This window comes from Rhinolophus sinicus, linkage group LG10, assembly GCF_036562045.2.
Source record: "Rhinolophus sinicus isolate RSC01 linkage group LG10, ASM3656204v1, whole genome shotgun sequence".
NCBI lineage: Eukaryota > Metazoa > Chordata > Mammalia > Chiroptera > Rhinolophidae > Rhinolophus > Rhinolophus sinicus.
The window spans coordinates 7943315-7960692 of NC_133759.1; the positions used below are offsets into that span (position 1 = coordinate 7943315).

Here is a 17378-nt window from a genome sequence, read left to right on the forward strand (position 1 = left end):
GCCCAGCCCACCTTCATCTCCGAGTGGTCCGCCGTGACCAGCGATGCAGTGATGTCGTCCTTCTGGATGAGCTCCCGCAGCTGCTGCTCCAGAGACACGCGCTGGTCCCGCATCTCCTGCACCTTGGCCAGGATGCGCTTCAGGTTCTGCAGCACAGCCTTGTCCTCTGGGGGCAGCGGGGGGCAGTGAGGCCACATTCCCACCCCCCCCAGCTCTGCATCTCAGCGCGGGCATGGGCCGGACACGCTCACCTGGGCTGAGGGCTGGCGTGGGCAGGGCGGCCCGCACCTGGTCCAGCGGCCCGCTGAGCAGGCGCAGGTTGCTGACGTGCAGGTTCATGGCGCGGTGCAGCTCGCTGTTGGTGAAGGAGGCTTTCTCGTGGACCTCCATGTACTTGGCCCATTCTCGCCGCACCTCCGCCAGCTCAGCCTTGGACACTGCCGTGCTCGCCCCCACCTGGCCCACGGCCTCCTGAAACTTCTGCTCTAGCAGCTCATCCTCGCCCAGCAGGTCCTTGATGTCCTTCAGGGACGCCTCCACATCCGTGAACACCCCAGACAGCACTGAGAGTATGGATGGGGGAGAGGGAACCACTCCTGAGGCAAGCAGGCCAGGCACCACTCTGGCCCATCCCCTAGGAGGCACAATTGCCCCCTCGGTCCAGGGCTGTGTGCAGCCAACACTTGCCAAGCAATGCAGACGGTGCAGCGACCCATGGGGGCGTGGGGATGGGTGCTTGTGCCAGGTGCTTGGAGAGGTGCAGCCTCCAGCCTTGGTTAACAGGGCACGTGAACGGCTCGTTCCCGCCACCCCCTGCGTGCTCCCCCACTCACTCACCCTGCATGGACTGGACGAGGTTCCTGACAGTGTCAGGCCGAACGCTAAGCGCGGCACACTTCTCCATGAGCTGGGGCGGGATGTGGCTATATGTGTCCAGGTTGTCCACTGTCTCAGGATCCAGCTGCATTGAATCCATGAACTGGCTGTGGGGGCAACAGGACTAGGTGGGTGCTGACCAAGTCCTCACGTGTAAAAGGAACCCACTAGGGCGAGCCCCCCCACAAGTGAAGCTAGGTCTGAGGTCCTAACAGAGAGCAAAGCAGCATCCTGACCTCCACCACGAGGCCCGGCCCTCAGAACATGCCCAGGGCACTGGTGAGAACACTGGGGCACAAGAGACACCCTCCTCCCAAGACATGTGGCTCTTTTTTTTTTTTTTAAGCTTTTCTAAATTAAGCATTTTTTTTAAATTTTATTAGTTTCAGGTGCACAAGACAAAGCAATACTTAGACGTTTATCATTTATATCCCTCACTGTGTGAACCCCCCTCCCCCCATCCACTATCCCTCTGATATCGCACAGAGCCATTACATTTCCAGACATGTGACTCTTACCTTACAAATCTAGCACACAAGACCTTGGGTGGAGGGCACAGCTAGGAAACCTGGTGCTACCAGACATTTCTCTACTCTCGCTACTGCAGATGGCACTGGGGACCCCACAAAGGTCTGCTGTGTAACCCCATCCTCCCACCCAGCCCACACTCACTCCAGGACCTCGTTCTTCTCCTCAATCTTGGCCATCATCTCCCGAAGCAGCTTGGCCTTCTCCTCACTGCAGAAGTGACAGAGCAGGTGCTGGAAGCCCATGTCTCTCGAGACCCCCAACCCCACCTGTGCTAAGGACAGGGCCAATCCTCCCACCCACCTGTACAGCGACGAGGCTTCGTGGGCAGCCATAGGTACCAGTTTGGCAAAGATGTCAGGGCCTGTAACAGCTGGGTCTGTGGGGTTCACTGGCAAGGGCTTCACCAAGGGGGCACCTGGGACGAGGAGGACAATTGTGGAGACCAGGGCCACGCAGACCTGTTCTATCCCCACTTGGCACCCTATACCCCAATCCTCAGCCTCCCTTCAGCTTCAGACCTTTTACAGGCTGAAGGGTGTCCAGTGCTGGGACAGCCTCATGGTAGATGAAGTCATTGTCCTTCTTGGCAGAATTGTACCTAGGGGTCCAGAGGAGGGGACGTGAATGGGGCATCTTGGGTGATCAGCGCGGATTCAGGACCGGGCCTCCCATGTGGCACTGGTGGCTTCCTCCCAAGGATGCAGGCACAGGGGAGCCAACTCTGCCTGACAAGAAGGAACCAGGCCCCCCAGCCCCCAAGACTCACTTTCCCCCAATGACGTCCATAGCGAAGCGAAGTGCGTCCTGCACGGTGTCAGGCTGGCCCTGTGAGGCAGGGACGCGGGCGCTCAGCACCAACCCAGGCCCGTGCAGGACACCCCCGGCCCCTCCAGGCCAGCTCCCTGGGCCCTCAGGGCTCTGAGGGGCAGCCAGGCCCTCCCTCAGCTTTACCTTGGCCAACTTGATGGCTTCATTGAGCTTGTCCAGGGCACTCTGGAAGTATGCGACCTGTGGGGGACAATGGGCACAGCCCAGTCACTCTTCCTCCTCCTGCCACCCCACTGAAGGTGGGCCATCAGGTGACCCATTAGAAGGCAAGAAGCTGAGGAGGCAGCCGGGTGCCAGCCAAACCAACAGGTTAGCGTCACACGGCACCCCACCCCAGCTTACACCTCCAACCAGCCAGCCGCTGTGGGGAGCCCGCTCTGTGTCCTCGTCCCCGAGGATGAGGGCTGCAGACGGGACTCACCAGGCCTGCAGCAGGGCTCACCCAGGGATGTGGAGGTGAGAGGCAGAGAGAAGATCACCTCCCCCATTCTGTTAGGGAAGGGACCCCGCTGGCAGGACCCAGTCCTGACTCCTCCTCACAACTCACTCACCTGCTCCCCAAATTTCTGCTGCTCCTCAGCCTGCTTCCCCATGTGTAGCTGGGAAGGAAGAAGAGACGTCACTACTTACTCCCTGAGCTGTGGCGCCTCAGCCCCGCCCAGAGCCAGTGGCCACGCTGCCCTCACATGAGCCACAGCCGCGAAGTAGCAGGTCTTCATCTGCACCAGCTTCTTCCAGTCCTTCTGGATCCGGCCCAGCAGCGAGGCGGTGTCGGGGTTCTCCAAGGCCCGACAGGCCTCCTTGTAGTAATCCACCACCTGGGAGCCGGACAGGGCGTCAGCAGCATGCCAGACGCTTGCCCTCGTTCCTTTGAGGCCCCCCTTGCACACCCCCGCCCCTACCTGTGCGCTGATGCGGGCCACCAGAAAGCTCTTCCTGTTGTCCAACATCGACTTCTCCAGAAGGCACTCCTGCGCCTGGCCCTGGAGCAGCAAGCACAGCTCATGTCCGTGTCCACCCACAGACCTTGCCCCTCCAACGGGCTGATCACAGGGACCCCTCCTCAATATTCTCGCTCCTCAGCCCCTCCCCCCACTCCAAGAAGCACAGGCCTGCTCCACCTGGGGCTCTAAGATCAAAGCCAAGGCCCCTGATGTCCCGCCCTGACCACCATGTGCATGGGGCCTGGCCCAGGCTCCAGCCTGAACTGCCCCCTCTCCTGGATTCAACTCGGCTCCATCAAGGGCAGCGCCTCACCAACATGAGGTTGACATTGAGCGTGAGGATCTGCCGACTCATGTCCACGCTGTAGGCGTGAGGGAAGTGCTCGCGCAGGTAGGCAAAGGCGCCCGCCGCGCACTGGAAGTGGGTGCAGGAGACCTTCATGCCCTGCCAGGGAAGACGAGGAAGATGCTGGGGCAGAGCCAGACACCGCCTGTGTCCACTCCCGCGCGCAGGATCCATCCCACCCCGAAGTCTGAACACTCAGCAGCCCTCCCTGCTCACGTCCCCCCATCCTCACCTCCTCAGACACCCGCTTGTCCATGGCCCCCAGCATGGAGTGCAGCGCCCCTGGGGAGACAGAGGACGGGTGTCAGGGCTCGTCTGGGCTGCTGACACAGGGAGGCAGAGAGGGCAGTGCTGTCACCCACGATCAGGAAAATGGAGGTGTGAGTGGAAGGAGGGGCTCCCATCCACAGCCCCCAGCCTAGAAGTCCAGTCTTGAAGCTTCAGGGATGCCCCAAGCTTCTCCTCTGAGCCAGGCTGAGGCTGACTCAAGGTTGACAGGGTCGGCTGAGGCCAGCCATGTGCTCCTTCTGTGTGCAGCGGCCCGAAGTCAAAAGGTGGGTCGGCTGTGCAGTGAAAGAGGCCATCCGGCCCTGTCTCCCAGCCGGAGCCCCCAGCACAACCCCGGGGCGCAGCCAGCCCAGTACTGCCTCTCCCCAGCAGGGTGGCTCCGTGGCCCAGAAAAGAGGTGCTGGCTGAGCAGTGAGGAAGGCAGTGGAGGGGTCTGGATGTAGGCACCTCCCATCCATCAGCCCCCTGACTTCATGGCCTGCTGCTGAGCTGAGCTCCTGGGCTGGCAGGGCTGAGGGGACAGAGCCATGGGGAAGGGGTCAGGAACTCACCAAGGTTGTAGAGAATGCAGGCCTGCTCATACTTGATGTCCTCGTGGGCCACAGACTTGCCTGAGAAGATCTCGGTCCTGCAGACATGCCACCAGTCATCTTGAGGGAAGGAGCTGGCCAGGGCCCTGAGGCCAGGTGAGGGGACCAGCCACCCCAGTACAGGGTTGGAGTGGGGGAGGGAGGCCTAGGGAGACCACACCAAGCTGCTCCCCACCCTGTGCACCAAGGAGAAGAAAGGGGAGGGGAGGGAAGGGCATCCCCAGCACCCAGACACCCTCCAGGCTCCCCGCGGCCCTGCCCGCCAGCTCTCACCAGGTGACAGGAACAGCGGCCTCCTGGCCGGAGCCCATGGGGACCCGACTCTGCAGGTAATGGAGCTGGCCTAGGTACTTGCGGAGGACGCTGCAGCCCTCAAAGTCCCGTGGGACACGGACAGCATTCTGGGGGGCAGATGGGAGAAGCAGGCCTGCTATCACTGGGGGTACAGGACGGGCAGGTCTGTCCTCCCACAAAATATGCATCAAAGCTGGGACACTGCACGTTCCAAGGGACCCAAAGAAGGCCCGCTACTGTATCTGTGGTCATTCAACGAATGGTCCTCCGGCTAGGGCTGCTGAACAAAACTAGCCCCACCTTTCTGGAAGGCACTTTACAACATGCATTAAAAATTTCAACGTACTTAAATTTTGACCCACAGTCTGTATCTAAAAATATACATACAGTAAGAAATATCCAGAAGAGCAAATGTTTGGATGAGCATGAAAGGATATTTCTCACAGCAATGTTAACAGTCAAATACTGCACTGGACACCACCAGAATGTCCATGCAAGAGGACTGTTTAAATAAATTATGGTAAGGCGACCCACACAGAATGCTGTGCAGTGACGAAAACTGAAGACAGGATCTGTTTGCTGGTATGTAACGATGTCCGTGACACTTTTATTTTTGGGCAAAAAAAAAAGTATACAACAGATGAATGGGTATGATTTCATTTATGTAAAATCAAATAGACACTGATATCCAACTAGGTATACAGACAAAGATATAAAAAAATCTAGGTTATGGGCCGGCCTGGTGGCTCAGGAGGTTAGAGCTCCGTGCTCATAACTCTGAAGGCTGCCAGTTCGATTACCACATGGGCCAGTGGGCTCTCAACCACAAGGTTGCTGGTTCAACTCCTCAAGTCCCGCAAGGGATGGTGGGCTCGGCTCCCTGCAACTAAAATTGAACACAGCACCTTGAGCTGAGCTCCCTCCCGGATGGCTCAGTTGGTTGGAGCGCGTCCTCTCAACCACAAGGTTGCCGGTTTCGACTCCCGCAAGGGATGGTGGGCTGTGCCCCCTGCAACTAGCAACGGCAACTGGACCTGGAGCTGAGCTGCGCCCTCCACAACTAAGATTGAAAGGACAACTTGACTTGGAAAAAAGGCCTGGAAGTACACACTGTTCCCCAATAAAGTCCTGTTCCCCTTCCCCAATATAAAAAAAAATCTTAAAAAAAAAAAATCTAGATTATATACCAAAATGGTAAGTAATTATCCCTGGGCAATAGGGTTTAAGTAATTTATCTTATTCTATACATACACAGAGACACATATTTATTTATATTGTTTATGTATTTATGTTGAACATTTTCAATTTTTATTATAAGCCATAAAACTGTTCCCATTTGGGAAAGAAAACAAAACCAAGCAAATGACCCTCGGCTCAAATCAACAGAAGAGCAGACAATACACCCGCCAGGAGCAGGCACACGTGGAGGGGACGGGCCAGAAGCGCTGTGATTCCCTCACCCTCACCCACCTGTGGGGAGGACCAGAGCCCCACCCAGATCCCAGCACAGGCAGGAGCAGAACAGAACAGAAAAGGGGTCTTCAAGAAAGCTGACACCGGCCATACCCACTCCCTCACCCTCCAACCGCCTCCAGCACACCTGTCAATTTTACTCCCTGTGATCACAGAGGCAACAATTTTTTTCAGAGCTACAACTGGAAAGGCTTCTTAGAAATAACTACTCCAGCCCCAGTTGTACAGATAAGGAAAGAGGCCCAGATCAGAGAAAGCGGATCTGCCTACAGCTTCCCAAATACCCACCTTCCCTTTTTCGATGGCAAATATGAGAAATGGTCAAAGATTAATTTGATTTATACTGTATCTGTGCTTTGATACACTTTCTGTAATTCACTAAAAACTTGACCAGTGCTGTAATACTTTTTGCTACTCTATACTGCCGAATCGAGGAGGGGTTTTCAGTCTGGTAACTTTTTTCATTGAATTCTCATCACATGAATTATTATAATTTCTATGTAAAAAAGCTTGTTCTGTGGTTTCCCTGCAGAAACACTGATCTAGTCCCACTTTCACACTGTTTGGATGAATGACAAGCCCCAGGAAGGGGAAGCAGCCAGCCTGCTCTTCTGAGCTATGTCTGTGCTGGAAGAGCCTCAGGTCTGGGGCGGGCTTGGGGGCGGCTCTCCCCAGCCCACTGCTCGGCACAGGCTACCTACTCCTTAAAGGATCTGCTTCAGGAGAGCCTTTGGAGATTGGTGACCGTGCTCCTCTGCTCCACCTAGCGGACGCTGTGTGCATGTGCACCGGGGTGTGCAAAATGGTGCTGAGTTAATATCATCTCACTGAGTTTCAAATTGTTCAAATAAAATCTGTTGTAAAAACTCAGTTTATGAAGAGTATGCTGGTAAGATGGCAGAGCACGAGGCTCTAGGAATCTATCTCCCCACCAAGGTAACAACTGCACTGGCAGGATCTGTCTGATGTAACTACAGAGGGTGCCAAAAAAATGTATACACATTTTAAGAAAGGAAAAAACTGTGTTAATACCTATAACAAAAGATGAATGAATACAAGTCACGTTGAACTTCTGCAATTACAAGAGGTGCTCAAAGTGGTTACCATCAGCGTCCAGACACTTCTGATTGCGGCGAACTACTGCTTGATCAACGCTGACCAAAGTGTTAACATCTCTTAAAATGTGTATACATTTTTTTGGTACCCGCCGTGTTTTGGAACTCTGGAGTCGACCGAAGGCTTGCAATTTGCAGAGGAAAGCATGGATGGGAAACACTGGTCAATTTCAGCCCTTAGCCAGTGCCAACTACCCAGCCCACAGCCCTGTGGCAGGGAGCCTTACACGGGTTCCTGGAGCAGCTTGCAGTTTTGGGGGGAGTCAAACAGGCAATAAGAACCTTGTCCTCCAAATACGAGGGATCTGTGCTCTGATCACTGAGTGCTACTTCTGATCTTAGAGGTGCAAATAAGAAAGCAGATGTTGCTGCACTTCCCCCTCTGGCTGAAGTGACTTCCAGGGGATTTAAAGGGCCAGTACTTCCCCCCACTGCCTTGGTTTTTCTCTTTTTACCCTTTTTAAGAGCCAAACATTGAAGACTCTGACGTGACATTCAAAAGCAACCACATATACTGGGGAAATGAGAGTCCCCATAACCAGGAAGAGGCTGAAGCTCAGAAAAGAACTGAGAAGACCTTGAGCTCATACCTCCGCTGATTCTTGGCATAAAGACAGTCTACAACAACAAAAACAAGCACCCCCGACTCCACCAAACCGTGGGGAAGGGGGAGATTCTGATGGCCAGGGTTACCACAATTAGATTCAAATGTCCAGTTTTCAACAAAAAAGTCATAAGGCATGCAAAGAAACAGGAAAGTATGGCCCATTCAAAGGAAAAACATAAACCAGTAGAAACTGTCCCTGAATAAAAAAAGGCAGATCTACTAGACAAAGACTTTAAAACAATTGTCTTAAAGATGCTCAAAGAACTAAAGGAAGATGTAGAGAAAGTCAAGAAAATGATATAGGGAACAAAAAGGAAATATCAATACAGAGAAAATGTAAAAAGAAGCCAAAAAGAAATTCTGGAGATGGAAAGTACAGTAACTGAATTGAAAAACTCACTAGAGGATTCAAAGGCAGATTTGAGCAGGTAGAAGAACGTGCAGCGAACCCTTAAGATAGGATAATTGAAATTATCAAGTCTGAGGAACAGAAAGAAAAAATATTGAAGAAAAGTGGACAGAGCCTCTGGGACTTGTGGGGCAGCATCAAGCAGAGCAACATATGCATTGTTGAAGCCCCAAAAGGAGAAGAGAGAGGGAATATTTTAGAAAATGGCTCCAAACTTCCCAAATTTAATTAATATGAATATCCAATTCATTTGCCCAGCCTGAGCCTCTTCCAGCAGCTCCTTCACACAAGTGGCCTGCCTTGTCTTGAGCTGTGAACTTTCCCAAAAATCCACAAATCCCACGAGTGGTGGCTGCCCTAGGCTTGACACTGCAGACTTCCCCAAAGGTCCGCAAATCCCACATAAGTGGCGGCCGCCCTCGGCTCACGCACAGACATTCTCAAACCCCAAACAAGCAGCAACTGCCTCAGCAAACATTGTAGTTCTTGCCAAGTGGCCCCAAGCACAGCACAAGCAGTGACCAGTCTCAATTTGGACTGTAACTCCCATCAAGTGGTTCCAAGCGTGGCATTAGGTGGCTGCCAGTCTTGCCCTGTAACATAGCTCCAACCAAGCAGCCCCAAGCTCAGCACAAGTGGCAGCTGGTCTCAGCTCGCATCACAGTGCCCACCAAAGGATCTTAAGCTGGAACAAATGGCAGTTGGCCTTGTTTTGCAGCACAGCTTCTCCGAAGCAAATCTAAACCCAACACAAGCAGCAACCAACTACAGATAACCTTGTAGCTCCTACCAAGCGATTCCACACCCAGCACAAGCGGCAGTTGACCTTGGCCTGCACCAGAGGCCCTCTCAAGAAGCTCCATACTCAACACATCCCGTTCCTGGCTTTAGCTGCATCACAGCCCCACCCAATCAGCTCTACAACAGATATACCTGAAGGGCAGCCTCGGCTGGCACCACAGCCCCACTAAAGCAACTCCCACTCTATGGGCTCAACCCCCGCACAACAGCGTGTCAACTGTATTCACAACCAGGCCTCACAGCCAGTCAGCCTGAGGTTCAAACCCCACCCACTGACGTGTCAGCAGCAACTGAGGCCCAATCACAACAGCAGAGCACACACAACCCATAAAGGGGACACCCATGGAGCACCTGACTCAGGTGACCAGGGAGACTTCCACAGGACACCTTCTACATAAGGCCACTGTCATGACTGGGAGATATAGGAGATCTACCTATACATAGAAACAAACACCAGGAGTCAATCAAAATAAGGAGACAAAGAAACATGTTCCAAATGAAAGAACAGGACAAAATTCCAGAAAAACAACTAAATGAAATGGAGACAAGCAATCTACCGGAAACCGAGTTCAAAACACTGGTTATAAGGATAGTCAATGAATTTGGGAGAATAGATTAACTCAGTGAGAACTTCAACAAAAACACAAAAAAGATTTTTTAAAAAGTCCAATCATAACTGAAGAATACAATAAATGAAATGAAGAATACACTAGAAGGAATCAACACCAGATTAGATTAAGCAGAGGATCGAATCAGCAATCTGGAAGACAAGATGAACCCAAAGAGGCCCACACCAAGACACGTCATAGGTTAAAGACAATGAGAGAATCTTAAAAGCAGTAAGAGGAAAGTAGTTAGTTACACACAAGGGAGCTCCCATAAGACTATCAGGTGATTTCTCAACAGAAACTTTGTAGGCCAGAGAGAATGGCAGGAAATATTCAAAGTGATGAAAAGCAAAGACCTACAACCAAGACCGCTCTACCCCACAAGGCTATCATTTAGAATCAAAGGAGAAATAAAGAGTTTCCCAGACAAGAAAAAGCTCAAGTTTATCACCACTGAACCAGTATTACAAGAAATGTTAAAGGACTCCTTTAAGCAGAAAAGATAAAAAATATAAATAAGAAAATATAGGAAAGAAAAAAATGCTCACTGACAAAGGCAAACACTTAGTAAAAGCAGTGGATCAAACAACTATAAAGCTCATACACAGGTTTAAAGACAAAAGTAGGACGATCATGTGTAATTACAACACTAAATTAAGGGATACATACAAATATACATACACAAAAGAAATAAAAAATAAGGACAAAAAAAGTAGAGAGAGTGAATAAAAATTTTAGTGACTTCAGAATGTGTTCAAACTTAAAAGCAAACCATCAACTTAAAATAGACTGCTATAAACATAGTTTGGCATATATGAAGCACATGGTAACCACAAACCAAAAATCTGTAAGAAATAAGAAATAAAGAGAAAGGAATCCAAACCTAACACTATAGAAATTCATCAACATACAGGAGAAGCAGGAAGAGAATAAGGAACAGAGAACTATAAAAACAATAAAATGGCAATAACTATATACCTATCAAGAATTACTTTAAACGTAAATGGACTAAATGCTCCAATCAAAAGACACAGGTGGCTGAAAGCATTAAAAAAAAACAGGACCCACACATATACCGCCTATAATAGACCCACTTCAGTCAAAAGACACAGACTGAAAGGGATGAAAAAAGTTATTTCATGCAAGTGGAAATGAAAAAAAAAAAAAAAAAGCTAGGGTAGCAATATACTTACATCAGACAAAATAGACTTTAAAACAAAGACTGTAACAAGGACAAAGGACATTTCATGATGATAAAAAGATCAATCCAACAAGAGGATATAACTTGTAAACATTTACTCATCCAATGTAGACACACCTAAATATATAAAGCAAATACTGATGGACATAAAGGATGAGATCAACAGTAATACTGTAATAGTAGGGGACTTTAACATTCCATTGACATCAATGGATAGATCAAGACTTAGAAAAATCAAAAAGGAAACAGTGGTTTTAAATGACACATTAGACCAGATGGACTTTATTGGTTATTTTCAGGGCATTTCACATAAAAGCCACATAATATACATCCTTTTCAAGTGCACATGGAACATTTTCCAGGAGACACCACATGGTAAGCCACGAAACGTGTCAATAAATTGAAGAAGACTGAAATTATACCAAGCATCTTCTCCAATCTCAATGGTATGAAACTAGAAATCAATTATAAAAAGAAAACTGAAAAACACAAACACATGGAGGTTACATAACATGCTACTGAACAATGAATGGGTTAACAATGAGATCAAGGAGGAAATCAAAAGATATCATTAAAACAATAAAACTGAAAATGAAAAAACAACCCAAAATCTACAGGACACAGTAAAAGCAATTGTAAGAGGGAAATTCATAGCAATACAGGCCTACCTCAAGAAACGAGAAAAACTGCAACTAAACAATCTAAATTTACATCTAAAAGAACTAGAAAAAGAACAATCAAAGTCCAAAGTGAGTAGGAGGGAGGAAATAATAAAGATCAGAGAGGAAATAAATAAAATAGACTTAAAAAAACAACAAACCAGTAGAAAAGATCAATGAAACCATTGATAAATCCTTGAATAAAACCTCTGAAAAGGTAAACAAAATTGATAAACTTTTAGCCAGACTCATCAAGAAAAAAAAAAGGGACCAAAAATCACAAACGAAAAAGAAGTGACAACCAACACCACAAAAATATGAAGGATTATAAGAAAATGCTACAAACAATTATATATCAACAAATTGGTCAGCCTGGAAGAAATGGATAAATTCCTAGAAACACAGAATCTTCCAAGACTGAATCAGGAAGAAACAGAAAATCTGAACAGACTGATAGCAACTAACAAAATCAAATCAGTAATCAAAAAACGCTCAACAAACAAAAGTCCTGGACCAGATGGCTTCACAGGTGAATTTTACCAAACATTCAATTAAGAATAAATACCTAGCCTCCTCAAACTATTCCAAAAAAGTAAAGAGGAGGAGGTTCCCAAACTAATTTTATGAAACCAGCATCACTCTGATACCAAAACCAGACAATACAAAAAAATTATAAGTGAATATCCTTGATGAACATACTCGTATGCTGCTCCCTTAGTTGGGGCCTTCCACTGTTCAAACTCTTAGGCAAAATTTTCAAAAGTGAAATAAACAAATTGGCACTTGGCCTTGATAACAATGTCTCCAACTCTTTCACAATGAAGTGAACAGCAAAATAGTTTCTTGCTTGAGAATGGAGCCTACATCAAATCTTCTAGGTCTGGTTTGCATACCTGTTTAGTCCAGGAACTGTGTCTCTATGATAAACCACACTATGGATGATTGGGGCTGGACCATGCAACCTCAGGAGGCAGAGGGAGGCATTCAAGAAGCAACATGGAAATGGAAGAATAAAGCTTCATTCAAAGGACTGCCAAATGAAACCATTACTCCAGCGTCACACTCTCTGGATCCCTCATGAAGCCACCCATTCAATGGGCATCTTTTTTTCAGGATTTCACTCCCCAGCCCTCTTCCCTGCCACTGGAGATTTGGCCTAATGCCGACAGTGCCACACCAGTGCCTCTGTGGCTCAAGGAATCTTATTCAGAATTCCACCTAACTCCACAGCAACTTTGTTTTGTTCACTGCTGAACCCATGGTGCCTAGAAGAGTATCTGAGATTAAGAAAGGGTTAACAAATGCCTGTTAACAGCAAGAATAATACATGAGTAGAACTCCAATACATAAAGAGGATGGATGAAGAGATCCTCTTAGTTCTCTTTATTTGGGGATCAAGCTTTGCCCTCAGCTTGGGGCAAAGGAAGAGTTGAGGCTGAAATTATTCAATACTGTGTAATTCTTTAGAAAAATTTTTTCCCCATAATATTAATTACAGAAACAACCTGTGGTTATTGGTCATTGTTTATTGCTAAGAAAGGTTGAAAACACTTGTAATAAATTTCAAGCAAATTTTTCAACAATTAAAATTATGCCATCTACTCGTGCTTTAGCAATGTTATTTTAACTTCTGGCATTTTAAATAAAAATGAAACGTATCCAATCACAATGGCTGTCTCCGGACATGGTTGTTTTGTTCTTTGTAATTCTCATATTTTCCAAGTTTTCTACAGTTTTTATGATCTGTTAATTCACAGAAATGCAAAGTGACTAACAATGCAGACACTCCTGCTCCCTATGAGCTGCTAAGAGGACTGTGGTACCCACTACCAACTGCACGCCCCCAAATGCAGAAACAGGTCATCTCAAACCAGCACAGCAGCCAGCACGGCCTCAATGCTGACATCTCAGACACCAGAATCAGGTCGGACAGTCTCACAATTGTGGAAATGCCTGCCAATTGCAAAAAAATAAGGAGAACAACTGTTGGAGAGAAGGCAAAATTATTATGTGTATATTATATAACTTGTGTATTTGGAAAAGCCAAGAAAATAAGCTGAAATACTATTAGAAAAAAGAGAATTAACAAAACAGATTGCTCAGGACAAAAAACAAAAGAAAAATTCCTCAACTGTTTTTCTCTACACTAACCATAATAGGTAGAAAATATGATGGGGGAAGGGAGGAGGAAGGACGCTCATTAACAACAGCAACAACAAAAAATCCAGAAATAAATTTAACAAGATATATGTAAAACCTACATCATGAAGAAAACTGTAGCTTTACTGAGAAGCCTGAAAAAAAAAATCTAAAGAAATGTGGAGGAAAGGAACCTTGTAAAGATGTTAGTTCTATGTAATCAATCCATCAATGTTACGCGCTCACAAAATTCCCAACACTATTTTGCGGAACTTGACAAAAAGATTCTAAGTTCACTTGAGAAGTATTCATACGAGACTAAGTATGGAAAAGATGAAAAAGTTAGTATCAGGAATTAGTCTTATCAGATACAATACTTAAAATACCATGGGCCTGGCAGAGGAAGGCGGATGATGGAAGGAAACAGGAAATTCTGAAAAGACCTAAAGTACATAGACGAATTCAGCATAAGAGTGTTTCAAGACAATAGAAAAAGTATGGAGAGAAAGTTACAGTTCAAGCTGTCTCTCACATACTGTATACTTAAATAAATGCCATATAAAGATTCATGTCAAAGCCAAAACCACAAAGTACTAGCGGAACACCATCAGTGACTGTTTACATCTCATTTGGGTGGCGGTCTTCTAAATGTGTACCAAAGGCCGATAATGTAAAGGGAAAGTTGAGATGGATCTCGTTTATAAATATTTATATGTAAAATTTGAAAAATTTGCATCAAAAACACAATAAACAAAAACAATGAACTGAGAAAAATATTTGCATCATATAACACAAAGAAGCAATACCATTAATGTATGAATTTCTTATAAATTAATAAGAAAAGGTATAACACTAATAAAAAAATGGATAAAGGACATTAACAGACAATTCCTAAGAGAGGATGGATAACAAACACATTAACAATTGTGAAACCTTACTATTAACCAAATAACTGAAAATTAAAATTAAATACCCTTTTCACCTACCAGAATGCCAGCTCTGAAAAGAACAGCAGGAGCAGGCCCACGCCCTGCTGGGGGTATAAATGAAAACATACATCCTGTTCACCCACTAATTCGTACCAAAACAATCCTACTATGAAGGCCCAAGTACGCACAGACACGGAGCATATTTATAATGGCGAGAAACGGAACTAACCTAACGCTCTGAGAGGAGACTGATTAAACTCCAGCGCAATGCAATGATCAAGGGCCGTTACAAACACTACTGTTGTATGTTCACTGATTCAGAAACAGAAACAGAGCCACAATATGTTAAGTGAAAAAAGCAGCATGGGTGGTACATGATCCTACTATGGTTTTATATCGTATATATTATATATAAACACAATTCTATAATATATTTTAAAAAACTGTGAAAAGGATTTTTAGGACTGTTTTTTTTTGTTTGTTTTTTAACATATTCCAATTTTTCTATCATTAAATTTGCTTTTACAGAGGACAAAATACTGCATTAAAATAAGAACACAGTCCAGATGGTTTCTTCACCTCCCTATCGAACCAATCCTGTTCCCACCCGCGTAAACTCCTACCCTCCTACCTGGCGGAGCAACTCCAGCTTCTTCAGTTCCTCATTGTAGGCGTCTGGGTTCTCTCCGTAATTCTTCAGGACAAACTAGAGAGGGAGAGAAAAGAAGGTAAAGTGCGGCTAGAGGAGACTCCCCTGAGCCCTCTCTCGTCAGGGCTCAGGACCGAGTCCAGGCGCCCTGCCCCACGCTCACCTCCCAGGCCACGGGGAACTCAACAACCGGCAGCACCAAGACGCTGACCATGGAGCCTCCTCTGAGCAAAATGGAAAATAAGACTGGCGGGTCCTCACCGGTCCCTCAGTGCGCAGCCCAGGGCTCGGCCAGCTCAGGCAGCCAGGGAACAGAGCTAGCTGAGCACCCCGAACAGGCCACAAATTCAAGCCTCCCTCAAGGACAGAAGCTTGCTGTGTTCTAGGGTCACAACCACAATCCTAACCTGACAGCAAATGTAGGCAGGAGGCAGCAAACCAGAGTGGGAGCAAAGCCTTCTTCACCAGCCCCCCTCCTGGCTGGGAAAAGGCACCACAGATGTGCGACAGGAACGACCCACACAGGAGAAGGGGCACAGCGAAGGCCGCTGCCCACACCAGAGAGGGGGGCTGGCATGCCTGCCCACTCACGCCTCAAGACTGACTGCCCCGGACAGTGAGCACACTCACCAAGCCGGAGGCACGGCCAGGGCCAAAGGCCCCCACAGGAGGCAGCTGGAACCGGGCTGCCACAGTGCGTGGAGTCCGGCTTAGCAATCTGCAGGGCCAGAGCCACTCATCCCACAGACACTAGGGCACTGGCGCCCACGGCACAAGGTTCCTTACGGCCCTACGCAGGGTGAGTGAGGGAGGGGGAGGCGCTACAGGCTGAGAAGAGGTGGCTGTTCTGTCCAGCAGCACACTCATGCCTTTCCTGGGGTCCCTTCTCAGGACCGATGGCACATGCCCAAGGAATTCGCCATGTGGGAGCCGGAAGGCTGAGTGACAGCTCCTACCAGCCCTGGTAGGGAAAGGACAAGGACAGACAGAGCGAAGGGAGGCCACTGCTGAGCTTATTACAGCACCATCGGTCAGGTTCCCGAACCTGACCCTGACCCCTCTCCTGCTGGGTGTACCTCCTGAAAGTCCTGTGTGGCCATGAGCTTTCTTTTCTATCCCCTTGCCACGTCTGGCCACCCCTTCAAACCCATCCCCTATTTAGTGGCCAGAACTGTCTTTCTAATACACTCCAATGTCACACTTAACTTTAAATTCTCCTGAAACACACACACCCCTGGGGAAAAAATGAACCAAAACATGCTTTTCTCAGGAGAGATTATGGGAAATGAAGTGTCACCTAAAGAGAAAACTTGTAATCTGAAGAGAGTGTGCAACAGCAGCTCTCCGGAGCCTCCAGGACCGAAATGAATCTCCTCAGCACAGGTTCAAGCCCCTTCACAACTTACTCCCAACAGCCCTCAAAGATTGTCATCTGGCACCTCCCAGGGACACCCAGCCAACAGTCCTGCGGACTTACTGCTCTCGGGTCTCAATGCTTGTCCACAGTTGTCCCTGTCGTCCCTACTAAGACACAGCTGCAATGTCACTGCCTTGAATGTGAGCTGCTGCTCCCCACATTCTGAACATGCCTCTATCAGACTGTGTGCCTCTAGCAGAGCCACCCAGTGACGCCCCCCAATAATGAGTGCATCAGGAATGCTGGGGGCCTTACTAGATGTGCTGGATTCTCAGCAGGTGGTCGCCTTTACAGGAAATGCAGAGGACGATGAACAAACTGAACAACACTAGAAGGAGACACTCAGAAATTCAGAAGATGGGACATTTTACCCAACAGCTAACCCAGTCTCTGGAAAAAATCAACATCATAAGGACGGGGAAGGGCAGGAGACTATTCTAGATTAAAAGAGATGAAAGAAACAGAACTAAATATGGGAACCCTGACTGAATCTGAGTCTGGAAAAAAAAAGTCATTAAAAAGTATTTTGGGGACAATAGATGAAATTTAAATATAAATTACAGCAGAAATTTCTTGTGGGTTTTTGGGTGTAATGAAAATGTGTGGTTATGTTATAATATACAGGAGAATGTCCTTACTCTTAGCATGTGCCAACATACATACAACTGACACAC

At 47.6% G+C, this 17378-nt stretch overlaps 1 protein-coding gene across 4 annotated transcripts in view; it reads right to left on the reverse strand.

The window, feature by feature from the left end:
* The window catches only part of PTPN23 (protein tyrosine phosphatase non-receptor type 23), a 28605-nt gene that overhangs the window by 3998 nt on the left and 7229 nt on the right, over positions 1-17378 (reverse strand). For 2 of the 4 annotated variants that reach the window (XM_074312453.1, XM_074312450.1), the window contains exons 2-17: positions 15270-15344; positions 4677-4804; positions 4365-4441; positions 3758-3807; positions 3493-3624; positions 3138-3218; positions 2922-3053; positions 2787-2834; positions 2359-2415; positions 2174-2232; positions 1926-2005; positions 1708-1822; positions 1549-1614; positions 838-983; positions 252-563; positions 12-166 (exon numbers count right to left, since the gene is read on the reverse strand). In XM_074312453.1, coding sequence (XP_074168554.1) covers positions 12-166; positions 252-563; positions 838-983; positions 1549-1614; positions 1708-1822; positions 1926-2005; positions 2174-2232; positions 2359-2415; positions 2787-2834; positions 2922-3053; positions 3138-3218; positions 3493-3624; positions 3758-3807; positions 4365-4441; positions 4677-4804; positions 15270-15344 — 1713 coding nt within the window. Of the gene's footprint in view, positions 1-11; positions 167-251; positions 564-837; positions 984-1548; positions 1615-1707; positions 1823-1925; positions 2006-2173; positions 2233-2358; positions 2416-2786; positions 2835-2921; positions 3054-3137; positions 3219-3492; positions 3625-3757; positions 3808-4364; positions 4442-4676; positions 4805-14695; positions 14743-14867; positions 14951-15269; positions 15345-17378 lie in introns of those variants that run through there. The other 2 variants (XM_074312451.1, XM_074312452.1) reach the window with 2 other exon arrangements.